The 15,000-nt window shown below is 46.5% G+C and overlaps 3 protein-coding genes across 3 annotated transcripts in view; 1 reads left to right on the forward strand and 2 right to left on the reverse strand.

The window, feature by feature from the left end:
* The window catches only part of acta2 (actin alpha 2, smooth muscle), a 10,595-nt gene extending 6,447 nt beyond the window's left edge, over window positions 1-4,148 (reverse strand). The window contains exons 1-5 of the mRNA XM_040014100.1: window positions 4,018-4,148; window positions 1,771-1,950; window positions 1,384-1,512; window positions 1,165-1,275; window positions 123-207 (exon numbers count right to left, since the gene is read on the reverse strand). Coding sequence (XP_039870034.1) covers window positions 123-207; window positions 1,165-1,275; window positions 1,384-1,512; window positions 1,771-1,899 — 454 coding nt within the window. The 5' untranslated portion in view covers window positions 1,900-1,950; window positions 4,018-4,148. The remainder of the gene's footprint in view (window positions 1-122; window positions 208-1,164; window positions 1,276-1,383; window positions 1,513-1,770; window positions 1,951-4,017) is intronic.
* A 5,685-nt stretch (window positions 4,149-9,833) lies between these two features.
* On the reverse strand, window positions 9,834-11,984 carry LOC120722921 (cholesterol 25-hydroxylase-like protein). The gene is made up of 2 exons (XM_040014118.1): window positions 10,687-11,984; window positions 9,834-10,601 (listed from the first exon to the last, which is right to left on the reverse strand). Exons 1-2 carry the CDS (start codon window positions 11,113-11,115, stop codon window positions 10,269-10,271), a joined length of 762 nt encoding a protein of 253 aa, XP_039870052.1. The 5' UTR covers window positions 11,116-11,984; the 3' UTR covers window positions 9,834-10,268.
* A 2,717-nt stretch (window positions 11,985-14,701) lies between these two features.
* LOC120722904 (interferon-induced protein with tetratricopeptide repeats 5-like) overlaps window positions 14,702-15,000 on the forward strand; it is a 16,590-nt gene continuing 16,291 nt past the window's right edge. The window contains exon 1 of the mRNA XM_040014087.1: window positions 14,702-14,706. The gene's annotated coding sequence lies outside the window, so the exon portion shown is untranslated. The remainder of the gene's footprint in view (window positions 14,707-15,000) is intronic.

The raw sequence follows: 15,000 nt of genomic DNA on the forward strand, positions 1-15,000 counted from the left end.
ATGGCATTAAGTTGGCCTCCAGTAACACTGTGAGGAACCTTGGAGGTGCTTTTGACCAGGAGTAAAGCACCAAAAATAAGATGAGATTGTGATTAAGGAGAAAGTAGGAGGTGTGGTCCAACCTGTGGTACGTCCTGAGGCGTACAGTGATAGGACGGCCTGGATGGCCACATACATGGCAGGAACGTTGAAGGTCTCGAACATGATCTGAAAACAAAAAAATTGTGGAAATATTTAGTGTTAACCATCAATCTGTGTTCCTCCAGGAACAGACAGAAGAATCCAAAACCTGCAGTTCCTTTAGCATCCAGCAGAGGCAGCAGTGCGTCAGCCCCCCACAGACTTCCACGGTGAAACTTTACACCAAAAATAAACATTTTTAAAGCCTGATGCACAAACTGTTTGGTCTCTGTAGATAATTTGCCCTTCTTAACATCTGTTTTTAAATCATATTAAGTTTGCGTTATTAGGGGCGTGGTTACTTTGGCTGACAGGTGGATAGTGACACAGGTGGCTGTAGCTGCTAGGCTGCTAGGCTTTGCCTCAGCTAATTGGAGTCCATGAACTGGGCCTCTGGACCCAGTGTTGTGCTGGTGGAGCTTTTTGGAGCATTTTAAATGATGTAATGTGACCAGTAACATGGCTGCTGTAAGGTCACTGTACTAACAGATAATCCCAGGAGGCTTAGATCCAGTTTGCTGAGTGTATGTTACTGATTAGCAGGTATCTGCATCTGTGTGATAAACCTGTACAGTGTGTGGATACAGACTGATAGCCAAGAAAACTAGCATTAGCTTATAACTTTCAGCATTCCACCCGCTGACCAAATATGTTCACTTCCTGAAGCAAAAACCCACTACGGCAGTACCCATAAACTTAAGATTTAAAATCTGACTTTGAAAAAATTAATGGGTGATGATGTCATGATGTCCATTTCTTATCTACAGTCTGTGGGATACCTGCTTCATCTTGTTGTTTGTTGTACTGTAGTGTACTTTCATACTGCAATACTTTCATACTGCAATACATTATATATATATATGTATATATATATATATATATATATATATATATATATATATATATATATATATATTATCAGTACATGTAGAGCACTATACTATAGTACTGCATTACTGTGGTACATGTAGTAGAGTGTAGTACCTGTGTCATCTTCTCCCTGTTAGCTTTGGGGTTGAGTGGCGCCTCAGTCAGCAGGGTGGGATGTTCCTCTGGAGCCACTCGCAGCTCGTTGTAGAACGAGTGGTGCCAGATCTGACCAATCAGAGAGCAGAGCAGCAGTCACACAGGTGTGTGTGTGTGTGTGTGTGTGTGTGTTTGCGCGCGTCCATGTGTGTGTGTGTGTGTGTGTGTGAGACACACCTTCTCCATGTCGTCCCAGTTAGTGATGATGCCGTGTTCGATGGGGTACTTCAGGGTCAGGATTCCTCTCTTACTCTGAGCCTCGTCACCCACGTAGCTGTCCTTCTGCCCCATGCCCACCATCACTCCCTGCACCACACAGAGCGCGCTCAGTTTACTGTCTGGTACTCACCTGTGCCCACTAACCTCACTGTCCCCTGATTCTTCAATAATATATTACTGTCATAATCCCGACATTTGTAACTGGATGTGCGTGTGTATGTGTGTGTCTGTCTATCTGTATATGCATGTGTGTGTGTCTGTTTCTGTGTGTGTGTGTTTGTTTCTGTGCATTTGTATGCATATGTCCCTGTGTGTGTGTGTGTGTGTGTGTGTGTGTGTTTGTACCTGGTGCCGGGGCCGGCCCACGATGGAGGGAAAGACGGCTCTGGGAGCGTCGTCTCCGGCAAATCCGGCTTTGCAGAGACCGGATCCGTTATCGCACACCAGAGCGGTGCTCTCCTCGTCATCACACATGACTGCAGGGGGCGCTGTAGACGAGCAACGACACTACGACACCGAGTCACACTGCAGGCAGAAGAAGACGCAGGTTCAATTACTTATCATCGGCAGGCGTGTGTGAGCGCTCGCCACTCAAACCATCCACATGTGTCACATCCCAACATTATTCTGTTTGAGCTCTTGGCGCCGCGGCGGCCTGTGAGGGCTCACGGCTCTGACGGAGATCCAACCACTCGACATTTTTGTTCATTTGTGCTTTTGGAGACAGTTTGTAAGCTTCAGCAGGAAGTGAGCAGGGAAAGGCAACTTCGACACATCGTATTGAAGGTCACACAGAGCCGGGCTGAAGGTCCCTGCAGTACCGCACTCCACCACAAGATGGCGCAGTGAGCTGACATGACCTTCAGCAGGTAAGAAGACGCTCCTGTTGAAGCAGTGAGGTTAAAATGGATCGTCCGCACAGAGGGAAACCTGCCCGAGGACCTCACATCATCCAGCTGCAGCACCCCCCCAAACATGAGGCACTCTGGGAAAACTTCCTAATTAGGACATGAAGCAGAGTCCTGCCTGTGTTTGGTATGCTCGCTCGCCCTCTCTCCCTCCCTGTGCTCTCTCTGCCTCCCTCCCCTCCCCATGTGTCCCTCATCGTCTCCTCGCCTCCTCACCTCACATCTGTCCATATTTAGTCATGAATCTGGGAATCGAATATTTCTGATTTTCCCTCCAGCAGAGCTCGTGGGCTCAGTTTGCCCTCAGTCCTGCCTGCCAGCTTCGCTCGACATCTGTGGCATAAACTCCAAACTAAACCTGCAGCATCAGCTGATTTCATCTAACTGTCATCCAGATGTTTAATGCAGAGGCGAGCACAGCTGCACGCTGCATGAAACACAAACCTTTCAAATTTACCTTTTAAACCATGAAACATTTTTTCTGCAGATTTCAAACTGGCTGTGAGCAGCAGGGGGCGCTGCTGCACCGCCCTGACAGGTTTTACAGCTACAACTACATGTGTGTGTTTCACGTCTTTCCCTTTCTTCAATTTGTAGAAAAAGTTTTAAGGAAAAAAAATCTGCTTTGATCTTTAGCTAAAATCATAAAAACTGTGTTTTCACGTCTCTGTGCTGCCGCAGGTGTGCTGTAAACACACGAGGCCGTGTGTGTTCAAACTTTAAACACACACGGCTGAGAGGCAAAAGTAAAGACATCACTCGTCCTCACACGAGGCTACGGAGGCCTGTTTGTGCCAAAAAACTAAATTCAGAAATGATATGGAAAACACAGACACACTCCCCATACCTGTGTTCAAGTACAAGTTAATATTTGATTTTCTTTTTGTATTTAATCAATATTTCAGTTTTTAAATATATATTTTTCAGCCTACATTTGATTTTTTTTCTTTATGTTCTTCAAATTTCTCTGGGACATCTGAAGCATGAGAAATGTTTCATGTATTTTTAGTTTTCACCAATTTCACTCTGTGGGGGGAGTCACTGCCCCCTGCTGGCTGGAATGGTCCACAGGTTTCTCTTATTCATTTAAAGCTGATCGGAGATCAGTGGATTGAAGCTTTGCAGAGCTCAATGAGGATTTAATCTGATCAATGTTCAATTAAAAAGTTTCAGTTTGAACCAAACTTCAGTCAGAAAAAGTCCAATTTTACACACACGAGAAACACCAAAGTTCCAACGACCTGAAACATGGAAAAACACGCGAGGAGCAACAGGAGGAGGAGAGAGGAGGTGAAAGGTGCCACTTTCTCACTGTTCACTACAACCACGAGGAGCACAGCAGAGAAGGACACAGAGGAGGTGGAGGAGAGGCTTAATGAACGGAGAGGAGGTGAAAAAGGTTCCATAGCTTTTACACAGTTTTACATGAGAAAGAGCAGAAAGGAGGAGAGCGAGGAGGTGCTGGAGGAGGTGAGCTGCGAGAAGAAACTGGGAGGTGATGGAGGAGGTGAAATCATGGAACTGTAGAGAAAATAAAAGAGGTAGACGAGGCGAAGTAAAGACAGAGAAGGAGCTGCAACATTTTTAAAGTGTCAGAGCAGAGGAGCAGAGAGGAGGAACGGCAGCTTCATCACACTTACACACAGGCAGCCAGGTGAGGAAGAAGAGGTGGTGGAGGTCTTACCGTGGTGGTGCAGGGCCTGCTGGGATGTGGGGGCGGGGGCAGGACAGAAGTGAGAGTCTGCAGAGCTGCGACTGAGTTTATCAAGCCTCCACCTCCTCCATCCATCCCTCCATCCCAAACAAGGCTCTGAGCCCCCTCCCGTCTCCTCTCTCCCCCCGCGCCTCCCCCACTCTCCCCTGCTTCAGTCCTTATAGGGCAGGCCTCGAGGGAAGCAGCCAATCACACGGCTGGTGGTGCCCCCGGACTTTCTCCCATCATTCACTGCATTCCTCAGAGAGAGAGGAGCGCCGAGGGCTCCTGGAGATCACACGGCCAGTGTAATCAGATTACACAGCCAGAGTAATCTGATTACACAGCCAGAGTAATCTGATTACACAGCCAGAGTAATCAGATTACTCAGTGAAAGTCCTACTTTCACTGTGATTGGGGTTGAAGAGCAACTCCTCTTGCAGTTACAATGATGAATGAATGAAACGTGCATCGCCCCCTGCAGGCTGCTGGCGGTATGCCTCATAAGCCCCGCCCCCTCCACGTTAACAGCTGGGATATAAACCAAAATTAAAATAATAATTAACCCTTTAAAACCGGTCAGAGCGGGCATGCTCCGTTTTGCGTAACTATTTTTAAATCCTGGTAGCTCTGCAACCACGTAAGCTAGCGCAATAATTTTTTTTGCATATGAAACCGGAGGAGTTGTACTTACATCTTATGCCATCAGCTTGTCCTCGGTCACGGTTTCCTTCCACATATAGCTTTGCAAAAACTGCATAAAAAGCACTTGCAGGAACTAAAACATAATATTCCAGAAACAGCTTTGCCGATCTGATCAGCTGTTCGTAACACTTCCTACGTCCATCAGCACAAACTATCGCATGTCCGCCATGACCTGTCCGAAACCGGAAGTGACATCATTTTCATGGAAATGTAGTTTTTTACCATCAGGGCCTCATGAGCCTATACTGGTGTTTTTATGACTTTCTGTGTCGTTTCTGGGATGCTGAGGACTCATATTGCACTGCTGGAAATAGTTTATTTTGATGCAGATGCTGCTTTTTTGCAAATTTGCACTATAATATTTATTTTCGTTTTTCCTGCAGTGTATAGAAATTGGTGTATTTCAAAAATAAAACTATGAAGACACTCAAAATAAATTTCCTGTGGTAGGAAACTATTTTGTGCAACTTTTTTGTATTTACAGTTTTGAGGGATGAGCCTCTTAAATTTCTCTAACTAGAAATATATGTAAAAAAACAAAAACGATTTTCAAATTTTTTGTAGTTTATTGCACTTTTTTGCAATTTATGTAATTACTATGCACTTAATGCAGACATATTATTAAAATTTACGCTGTAATGGTTGTATTGATGTATAGCAACTTGAAATGCTCCCAAAAATGGCTCCACAGCATGTAAACATATAATATAAGCTCTGGCGGACTTGGTTCTCTGGTAGGTCTTAAAGGGTTAAATAATAAATAATTTCTGCCAGATAAGGCTGAAGCATTTTCTTTTTCATGACTTCAGTTTGCATTATTAGGGGCGTGGCCTGTCCGACTGAAGGGTGGATGCTAGACCACGCAGGTCCATGCACACCTGCAGAGAAGAGGCAAGACCTGTGTTTGAGCGATGGCCGAGCGCAGTGGTCACCTGGATTGTGATGCGCCGGAGCTGATTGGCAGCACGCCGTACTCACAGTGAGCTCTGTTACTGCGAGTCCTGCGTTCAGGTGGGCCTCGGCACCTGCAAGCTGCTGTGCAACCCGCCTTGTCCTCAGTGTTTCTTCTCTCCTTTTAATATTGAGCTGAGCGACGCAGACATATTGATGGTACTTGATGTTTGATGTGGCGGACTGGTGACTGCGTGTTTGTTCCAGCTGTTCCAGCTATTCAGCCACATGTCTCCAGGGTGTTCCTGGGCCTCTGAGTGGATGGACCAGGGTCGTGCTGTAAAGGTCAGACGCTGTTTGCTGACAGTGTCTCACTCACACCTCAGCCCTCCCCGACACCCTGCCTGTCCTCACCCTCCGTCTCCAAGGAAACTCGACACGGTGGGCACGCGTTTCTGATGTTAGCGCTGCGACAGACTTCAGCTCAAACTCTTTTTGCTGTTTTCACCACGTTAACAAACTACATGTGACCCCTTTGAGACCCAGTCCTGGTCCTGGTTCAGCAGGTGCTGAAGTGCAGCTGTGTTTACTGTCAGCAGCTGGTCTTTAAAGAGACCGAGAGAATGACCTCCTTTCAGCTGCTGACACACACACACACACACACACACACACACACACACACACACACACACACACACACACACACACACACACACAGCAGTCTGAAGTGTATTTCTATTAGTTTCTACTTTTATAGAGTGATGTGTGTTTCTGTGCACTGTGGTCGTGGTCCTCGGGGTTCCTGTCTGAAGGATTCAGGATCTCTCGGCATGCTCGGACTCCAGCTGACTCTCAGATGAACTTTGACCCCTCCCCTGGCCTGTTTCCATTCTCAGCTGTGCTGCTGCCAACAGATTTACATTCTCGGTGAGCTGAGCGCAAACACAAACGACTCGGAGGTGCCTCGTTAGTCACCACAGATGCTAAATCACCCTTTGCTCTCTGTTCAGAGCCTGAAAGTCTGAGTGTTGGTGGCGACCCGAGCAGGTGCAGGACAAACATGTTCCAGTCGCAGCTTTTCTGTGTTGGGACGAGTACAATGATGGTGGACATCAAGACACCTGAGCGCGGACGTTTGCTTCTTGAGGCGGGAGACGAGGTTTCATGGAGGCTGTTAACGTTTTTAATAATATCACGTTAATGTTATTTTTTAATTGAACCCTCATTTGTGCAAAGTTCAAAGCAAGTTAACGTAACGTTACAAGCTGACGTCAGCTAGCGTGTGGTGTTACAAGGTTCAAGCTCAATGTCAGTTTGAAATGGTGCCACTGTCAGTTAAGATGCTGCAGGTTCCTAAATGAACCACGTTGTTCAGTAAGTGCTGCTTGTGACCACGTATTCTGCAGATACGGAGCTTTGTGTACACGGTGAGCTCTAATAGGTTGGCTCAAGCAGCATCTTGAGGAAGGTCGCGCTGTGAGTCGTCCGGTGCGAGGATGTTTTCAGGTCACCTGTTGTCTGTGAGCCTGCGGGTGTGAGGCGTCACAAAGACAGGCACAGATCAACCATTAATGCCTGAATAGCCGGTGGATACTGGGCTCCACGCTCGGCTTCCTTCGTTGGTCAGTGGTTGATTCTGATTGTGCTCATGCTGTGTTTCTTCAACATAAAGCTAGAGAGAGCCGCCAAAGCTGAACCGCAGAAACACAAGAAGCAGCTGTGACCGTCAGCCTGACTGCAGCTCTGTGTTAAGCAGACTGAGCTGTCGAGGCTGATTATGAACTAAGGTTTTATCCTGCTTTTTAGCGGGAACGATTATTTGAGCAAAGATCTCTCGGTGACAAACGTTCACCAGCAGGGAGATTTACACTTGGCTTTTTTATTGGCAGAAACTTTTCACAGGTTTTTATTCATCTGAAATATTCTGAGATACTTTGCAGAGCTGTGTGTCTACAGACGTCCTGTAAAATTAATAAACTGAACCCAAGTCTCACAAATTCCCGTGTGTAGAAACATTGTTCTTGTATAAACTATCTTTATAACAGCTTAGAGATCTACAAGAGGGCTACTGACATCAGAGAAATGAGATTCAGATCGTTTTAAAAAGCCAGCCGTTTTAACTGTTAATGATTATGTTTAGTTTATGTACCCGAGTGTGAATTTAGCCGTCACACTGTAACATACAACACACTGCCTGAAGAGGATGTCTGTCCTTCAGGTCTTTGCTGTGCTGATAGTCACACACATGCAGGTCACAGAGGAGCACGCTCGGTTCAGTGCGATTACTCATGCTGCAGCATATTCCTGCGCTTACCTGTCTCTTCCTTTATTGGTGAATCATATCAGGGAAACAAGGGCCTGATATGATTGAAAAAAATCCTCTTTAAATGTTTAGAGATCAGGTCTGAGTGACGGCTCTCTGCACGCACCTCATTCAGGCTCAGGGAGGGGCGGGGCCATCGGTCGGGGTGAGAGAAGGAAGACAGGATAAAGACATGCTGTGGAAGAGAGACGGAGATTAATCCGGTCTTTAAGTCTGACGTCATTAGCCGTGTCTGGGCTCAAACTCTGCTGCAGGTCCATAAATCAAACGATCACTGCGGCATCACTGAGAGTTAAAAACTGTCTAAATTCTTTCATCTGTAATAAAATCATCAGTGTTGCTGCTTTACCAGGTGTAACAATTAAGTTTAACATCCAGGCATCCATGAAAACGGAATTTAAGACATTTAACGGAGTTAGAAATTAGCAGGAAGTTAGCTTCTATCTAAAAACAATGTAGCATGTTCTGACTGAGAGATTTCTGAAAAAGTCAAACGTACAGCTCTGCTATCACTTCCAACATAAATGAAGACAGAAACTAAACAGCAGTGACGTTTGCAGGGTTACTGAAGTTGGGCTAGCTGCTATATAATGATGTGCTACGTGATTGCTAGCAACACAGCTATGTTAGCATAAACAGTGAAGCTGGAGGATGAACGCTAACTTCTTTCCACTCGATAAAAGTTAACGTGAAGGTTCCTGATGGTTAGAGACAAATGTAATCGCATGGCAGGATGCTGTAAACGGACCAAACTTCAGTCAGGAGAACAACTGAGATAATCCATCCACAATACGAGGTTAGTCATTAATATACTGCTGCATGGGCTGCAGTTACATCATAAGGGTTTAAACACTGAGCTTTAAAATGAACACTGGTAATAAAAGCCGAGGGAGGCCGGCAGTGATCACTGACTGTTTTTAGGGGCTTTTTAGATCAAATAGAACAAGATACAAAGCATTAAAACATGTTAAAAACACAAATGCCCTGTTAACTGCAGACTACTTTGGGCCCGGAAGCAGGATTCGTCACGTTGTCACTTAAAGACAGAATAACAGATATGATTCAATGCAGAGAGGTCTATTAACACATAGTGAGTGAAGAAGAAACACCCAGTGCATCATGGGAATCCCCCAGCAGCCTACACCTATTGCAGCATAACTAAGGGAGGATTCAGGGTCACCTGGTCCAGCCCTAACTATATGCTTTAGCAAAAAGGAAAGTTTGAAGCCTAATCTTGAAAGTAGAGATAGTGTCTGTCTCCTGAATCCAAACTGGAAGCTGGTTCCACAGAAGAGGGGCCTGAAAACTGAAGGCTCTGCCTCCCATTCTACTTTTAAATACTCTAGGAACAACAAGTAGGCCTGCAGAGCGAGAGCGAAGTGCTCTAATAGGGTGATATGGTACTACAAGGTCATTAAGATAAGATGGGGCCTGAAAACTGAAGGCTCTGCCTCCCATTCTACTTTTAAATACTCTTGGACAGGGGTCTCAAACTCCAGCCCTCGAGGGCTGTTGCAACACACCTGAAAAGTGCTCTAATGGGGTGGTATGGTACTATAAGGTCATTAAGATGAGATGGGGCCTAAAAGCTGAAGGCTCTGCCTCCATTTTTACTTAAACAACATGACGGCGTCTCTGCAGACGACGTGCTGAATAATTGTGATTATTAACAATAAACTTTATTCCTGCTGAATGTTCACAGATGCTGTTTGAATCGTGACGTTCAGAGATCGTCTCCACCAACGATCTGTCTCCTGCTGAAGCTCACAGACGCACACACACAGACGCACAGGTGTGTGTGTGTGTGTGTGTGTGTGTGTGTGTGTGTGTGTGTGTGTGTGTGTGTGTGTGTGTGTGTGTGTGTTTTGGACACAAACAGGAAACAGACTTGTGTGTTTCTCTTCACAAACTTTATTTTAGCTTCATTTTGTCTTCAGTGCTCAAACTTTCACTTCCCAGTTCAGAATCAAACTTTCCAGTTTCCCTCTGACGCCGCGCTTCTCCTTCAGCGGCGGCGCGACTCCTCGTCTTCCTCGCCAGCTTATCTCTTTCTCTGTCCCTCGTTTCACTTTCGTCTGTCCCGCGCTCGCAGCCAGCTGCCTCATCGGCACATCTGTCCGGTATCAGTTAACGTGCTCACGCCGTCGACGGCTCACGGCGCTCTCGTGGCTCCGACTGCTCCGTCTCTACGTCAGAGAGGAGCAGCGAGTCGAGGAGAGCCCGCTGTGATTGGTGGGCTCAGAAGTGGCATAATAAATAAAAACAGGAAGAAATAAATAAATAGAAAACGTCTCTACATCAGCTCCTCGCCATCGACGGCGGCTCAGTCCTGCGTCTGCAGCGTCCCGGCCAGGCGGTCCCAGTGGGTGAAGTACGGCGCAAAGTTGCACTTGGACTTGAGGTGGTGAAGGTCGTGGTGGCGCGCCCCGCCGTACAGCCCCAGCGGCACCAGGCGGTGCGTGGCCCACGGCAGGTCGTAGCCGCAGTGATCCTCCACCGACAGCCAGATGTTGACCACGAAGAAGGCGAGCTCGGTGAGCGGGTGGCAGCCCAGCAGGAGGGGGTTGGCGGCAGCGAACAGGCCCAGGCTGAGGGTCTCCCAGGTGCCCGAGTACTCGGCGGTGAGGGCGGAGGTGGAGGTGTAGGTGTGGTGCACCTGCAGGAGGAGGAGAGAGAGCGTGAGGTGGAGGAAGAACAAAGGCGTGACATCGTCACCACCGCCATCGTCCTCGGGGACTCACCTTGTGGAAGGTGCGGTAGAGCCAGGGCACTCGGTGGTGCAGCAGGTGCCAGGCGAAGCTCTGGAAGTCAAAGAGCAGCAGGCACACGAGCACCTGAGCCAGCAGGCGCGGAAGGGGCGGGGCCTCCTCGGTCAGGTGCACCGGCCTCAGGTACCAGTGCAGCACGGTGAGCGGGAAGATGAAGACCAGGTGGTTGTAGAGCGTCAGAGCCAGGCAGCGCCGCACCGACGACCAGCTGACGGAGCTCTGAGGCTGCAGCTTGTACCTGAGCACCCACGCCCACCTGGTGGACAGCGCGTCCAGCAGCAGGAAGGGCAGGCAGAAGGACAGGTAGACGCAGAGCGAGAAGAGCACGGGGAAGAAGGGCGAGCGCAGGAGGGGGGCGTGTCCCAGCACGAAGGTCCACAGAGGCTGCAGCAGCATCGCCATCCTTCAGTTTGTCTCACAGTCGGAGCTCTGCTCGCCTTCATCACCACTGCTCCATTTAATCAGGCAGCAGGCCCCGCCCACACAGCGTCAGCAGCAAGAACCCGCCCTGCCGTCCTTATTGGGATGTTTCCTACTGCCGGAGGGAAAATGGAAAACTCTCCCTCCCACACTCCCACTTCCACATTCCACAGCAGGCTCGTTCACTGTGCACTGAGGATTGTCCCTGTGAGAGCCGCTCACCTGCTTCCATTGTTGGCAGGTTGAGCACGTGTGGGATGTTTACACGGGCTGAAGCAACCTTTAGCTACAGCTGCGGTGTTAGCCCACGCTGCCACACCTGAGCCGTGCAGGTTCACACACCTGAGGCTCAAAGTGAACACTAAAGAAGCTGTGCTTCAACTTTGTGGTGCGTGAGAGTCTGTACCTCTGCTGAAGTACAGGATGTGTGTACTTGTGTACTCGTGTGTGTGTGTGTGTGTGTGTCAGCATTATGAGAAATGAATGTGTGAGCTTACAGTGGTTCAGACTCACTGAGGATGATGACGACAGGCTGTTTCCTCTGATGATGAAGGCTCACATTCCTCGTCGTCTCTTCTCGTCACGTGTCAGTCGAGCGTCGCGAGGCATCAGAAACCGGAGAAATGGCGGTAGGTGGTTCCGGTCCGTGTAAGGATGTCGGCTCTTCATTTGTTGACTGCACAAACCTGTCGACTCAGGAGCTGATGGGATCTAAACATCGTGCCAGTTTGAGCCACACAGGTTCTTCTGCTGTTCTCAGTCTTTTCTATATCTGATCGCTGTTAAATAATAATAAATAATAATAAATAATAACATCTTCATTAAGGAGGCGTTCCTTCTTCATTGTGATAAAAAACTGAGTTTATTGATGAAACATTTGGAACTTTATTTTTCCAGAATCACAATAAAACATTTCAGTTTCATTTCACTGAAACATCAGGAAGTAACGATGATGTAACGCAGCCGTCCTGCTGCAGGGCGCCGCGGTGAAATATCTGCTCTATTTACAAGAAACATCAGTAAAATGACAAAACCTGAACATGTTAAATGTAAAGCTGTGAATAAACTTAAATCACATGCAGTCACAAATGTAACAGTAACAGTTATTAGTGTTTCACAGATAAGTACTGAAAGTTTCTGCAACTGAAATAAGATTAATTATGGTGTTGGGAGGTCAGATCTTCGTTCTGAGCAGCAAGTGGTTTATGGCGGAAACGCTGGCGAGGACATTACAGAGTGTGGGACGCTTCAAACGCACAGCGTGGACTTTTCAGCCTTTTGGGAACGAAACAGCCAGAAACAAGACAGAGCAGAGCGGTTTTAGTGTGAACCGAGTGACGACAAAACGCAGCTATTATGTTTATTTCTGAACACCGGGGAGGTGGCAGCGACTGTGGTTAACACACTCTGACGCACACTCCAGCAAAAAGCCAAGACAGCTCCTTCGTTTTCCTTCTGTTGTGTTCATCAAAAGCCACCTGACACCGAGAACGTCCGATTTTATAACCAGCTGTTAGAAACACAACTATTTGTTTTGTCATCACAATAAATGAAGGAAATAAGCGTGTGCTAAATGTCTGAGAGGTGCCACTGAATCTCATCCTTCTGTCATGTACGTTGCTCAGCTTAAATATTTCTTTGTTTTAATAAGTGAAATTACATCTGAAGTCATAAAGTGGATTCAAAGGACAAATATAGCAAAGCAAACTGTAGCAATGCTGCAGTTCAGCTCTGTGATCACATCATTAGATGAGGTGACGTAGCCTCTGTTACGGTTTTTTACAGACGCTAGGACACATGTCTCAATACTTAGGTCACTTTTGCAAAACTCCTCACACAGTGAGCACAACAGAAGTCTATGTGGGCTAAACTGAGGACCAGTTATCATTGTTTTGGCACAAAATGCATTCAATGACTACATCTCTCAAATTTCATGAATTATCTTCTCACGCAGACACAACAACTGCCAAAAATCTTTGTACGTACAGGACATTTTGCATGTGCTTACATACTGTTTTCAAAGCTGTTAAACTTATGGCCAAAACAATAACACAATGCAAAACTTAAAAAGACAGCAAAATGCAACAGCAATATTTTATTGAAACATATTTTAAATCTAAAAATGCAGTTTAACCAGCCACAGCTGATTCTCATTGTAGATGAACATCTACACAGCTGTTACTCCTTCAATCTTTCAACTCCTTCAATTCTGGCAGCCAGAAGATTCTTTCCTAGGTGTGTTGCCCTAGATGACATAAGATGTGATGTGGATGAGAACCTGTGGCCAAATGGAGAAGACCGAGTAGATTAGCATTACTATTGTATGTGCATCAGTGGATGGTGTGTATACAAATTCTTGTATTTTGGGATTACTTAGTGCAAAAAATAAAAATACAGAAACAAATATTGACGAATTCTGCATGATGTCTGATTCATTCCAGTAACATATATTGAAATTATAAACAGAGATGTGTCCTTGTTCTACACAAGAAAACACTGTAATGCTACATGTTGTTAGTGTTTTTTAGGTCATTGTTTTGTGGGTGACAAAGTGTGTTTGTCGGCTGTCAACCTTTGCTAGTGTTCTGGAAGAATGAGTTTATTTGAGACCTGAATGAAGTGTTTTGGTAGTTGTAGTGCATTTTGAATGTGAGATGAACTGCTTTGCCAAGCTGACGGTCAGTTAGGAGGATTGTGTGAAGAGTTTTGCAAAAGTGACCTAAGTATTGAGAAATGTGTCCTAGCGGCTGTAAAAAACTGTAACAGCAGCAGGTTTTCAGCTTTGAGAGATGTTTGTCTTATAAACCGAGTTTCTGTGCACGATGGATTCTTTTCTTCTATTAAAGATTTGAATGTAAAAGAATTTTCTGGATCCGTGATGAGAAGAGACGACTGTTCTCAGGAATCATCAGGGGAACCACAGCCTGTCATCATCATCCTCAGTGAGTCTGAACCACTGTACGCGCACACATTCCTTATAATGTTGACACACACACACACACACACACACACACACACACACACACACACACACACACACACACTGGTTTATCCTCCCCTCGCTGTGATGAAGACCCTCCCCCTCATGCAAACACACTCCTCCATAAAAACAGCACACAAATATTTCCTTCATCTCAGAAATGTGAAGCAAGAATTTCAAATGAAATGCAACAGAAATAGAAAACCAAGAAACTCAGTCAGAAAAGGATTTGGTCAGATTTCAGGTCTCAGGCTGTAATCACAGCGCGGGGGGGGGGGCAGGAAGTCTATGAATGTGTGTGCGCTGCTTGAAACAGAAAGTGCAGCAGCACAAAGAGGAGATTAAAGGATAACAGCATGTTTGTGCAGCTCTGACTCACTCGGTCTCCCACGCGCTCCACAGCCTTTCCAAGGACCAGCGTTTCTCCTGAAGTGACGTCAGATTCCTGCTGCGGGCAGATTTCACGTCATCCTGAAACACACATCGGGATTTTCTGGCCTCGCTCCACCAGCTTCCCGACTCCCGAACACATGTTTATCACATCTCTTTATCTCATTCTCAGCACACTGCAGCTTTCAGAACAGTTCAGACTTGTTTCAGCACTAAAGCCATTAAAACTTTTCACTCAAATCACTTCAACTCTGATCAATTCAAAGTTTTCATCCCCGTTTTAAAACTTGGACAGCAGATCTGATCCACGTTCACTGGCTGTGAAACCACTTCTGCGGGTTTGCATCATAATCGGGAAGAAAGATGACTGAACACGGTTGTTGATCTGAGCGTTTCACAAACTGCTGACTTGTTAGGACACGACAGAGAAAGCGTTTCTCACACAGCGATTTGTTTCCCAGCACCGAGCTGAATCTCAGCCACCAGCAGCAGACCTG

This window comes from Simochromis diagramma, unplaced genomic scaffold (assembly GCF_900408965.1).
Source record: "Simochromis diagramma unplaced genomic scaffold, fSimDia1.1 OVJJ01000669.1, whole genome shotgun sequence".
Lineage (NCBI taxonomy): Eukaryota > Metazoa > Chordata > Actinopteri > Cichliformes > Cichlidae > Simochromis > Simochromis diagramma.